Here is a 528-nt window from a genome sequence, read left to right as displayed (position 1 = left end):
CAGCCCCATGGGCCCCCCCCTGCCATGCCCACCTTCCTGCGGGCGATGCTGCGGTGGCACTCGGCCCGGCTCTGCAGCAGCTGCTGGCCTCGCGCCTCCCGCTCCTCTTCCAGGTGGCTCTCTCGCTCCAGCTGCTGGAACTCCAGGTCCTCAAACAGCTTGGCCTCCGTCTCCAGTGCCTCTGCCTCCTTTGAACAAACGAGAGCACTGTGAGTGGATCAGACTCACTGGATGGGCACCTCCGCATCCTGCAGGCAGGTCTCCCACAGCAAAGCCTCCTGCCATGCCTCCACGTCCTACTGGTGCTGGCCGGGAACAAGAGCTGGTGGCCAAGCCTGTCCCCTGTGCCTGGTGTGGCAGGCAGGCAGTTTTGCCTTCTGCTGGGCATCAGAAACACAAGAGATTCTGACAGGAGTGTCTGCAGGCAGAAGAAGGCAATGGAGGCACCCAGAACTGGCCAGGACAGAGCAGTCACCCCCACGAGATGAGCCTGCCACAGCCAGGGGCTTCACCAGCCCTCAGAGACCA

At 63.3% G+C, this 528-nt stretch overlaps 1 protein-coding gene across 1 annotated transcript in view; it reads right to left on the bottom strand.

The window, feature by feature from the left end:
- Positions 1 to 528, bottom strand: part of PHLDB1 (pleckstrin homology like domain family B member 1) — a 16,390-nt gene that overhangs the window by 6,427 nt on the left and 9,435 nt on the right. Inside the window, exon 11 of the mRNA XM_031062398.1 lies at positions 33 to 188. Coding sequence (XP_030918258.1) covers positions 33 to 188 — 156 coding nt within the window. The remainder of the gene's footprint in view (positions 1 to 32; positions 189 to 528) is intronic.

The sequence above is a fragment of the Geospiza fortis genome, unplaced genomic scaffold (assembly GCF_000277835.1).
Source record: "Geospiza fortis unplaced genomic scaffold, GeoFor_1.0 scaffold183, whole genome shotgun sequence".
NCBI classification, from domain to species: Eukaryota; Metazoa; Chordata; class Aves; order Passeriformes; family Thraupidae; genus Geospiza; species Geospiza fortis.
The sequence above is the reverse complement of the archived record's forward strand: the minus strand, read 5'-3'. Positions and strand labels throughout refer to the sequence as shown.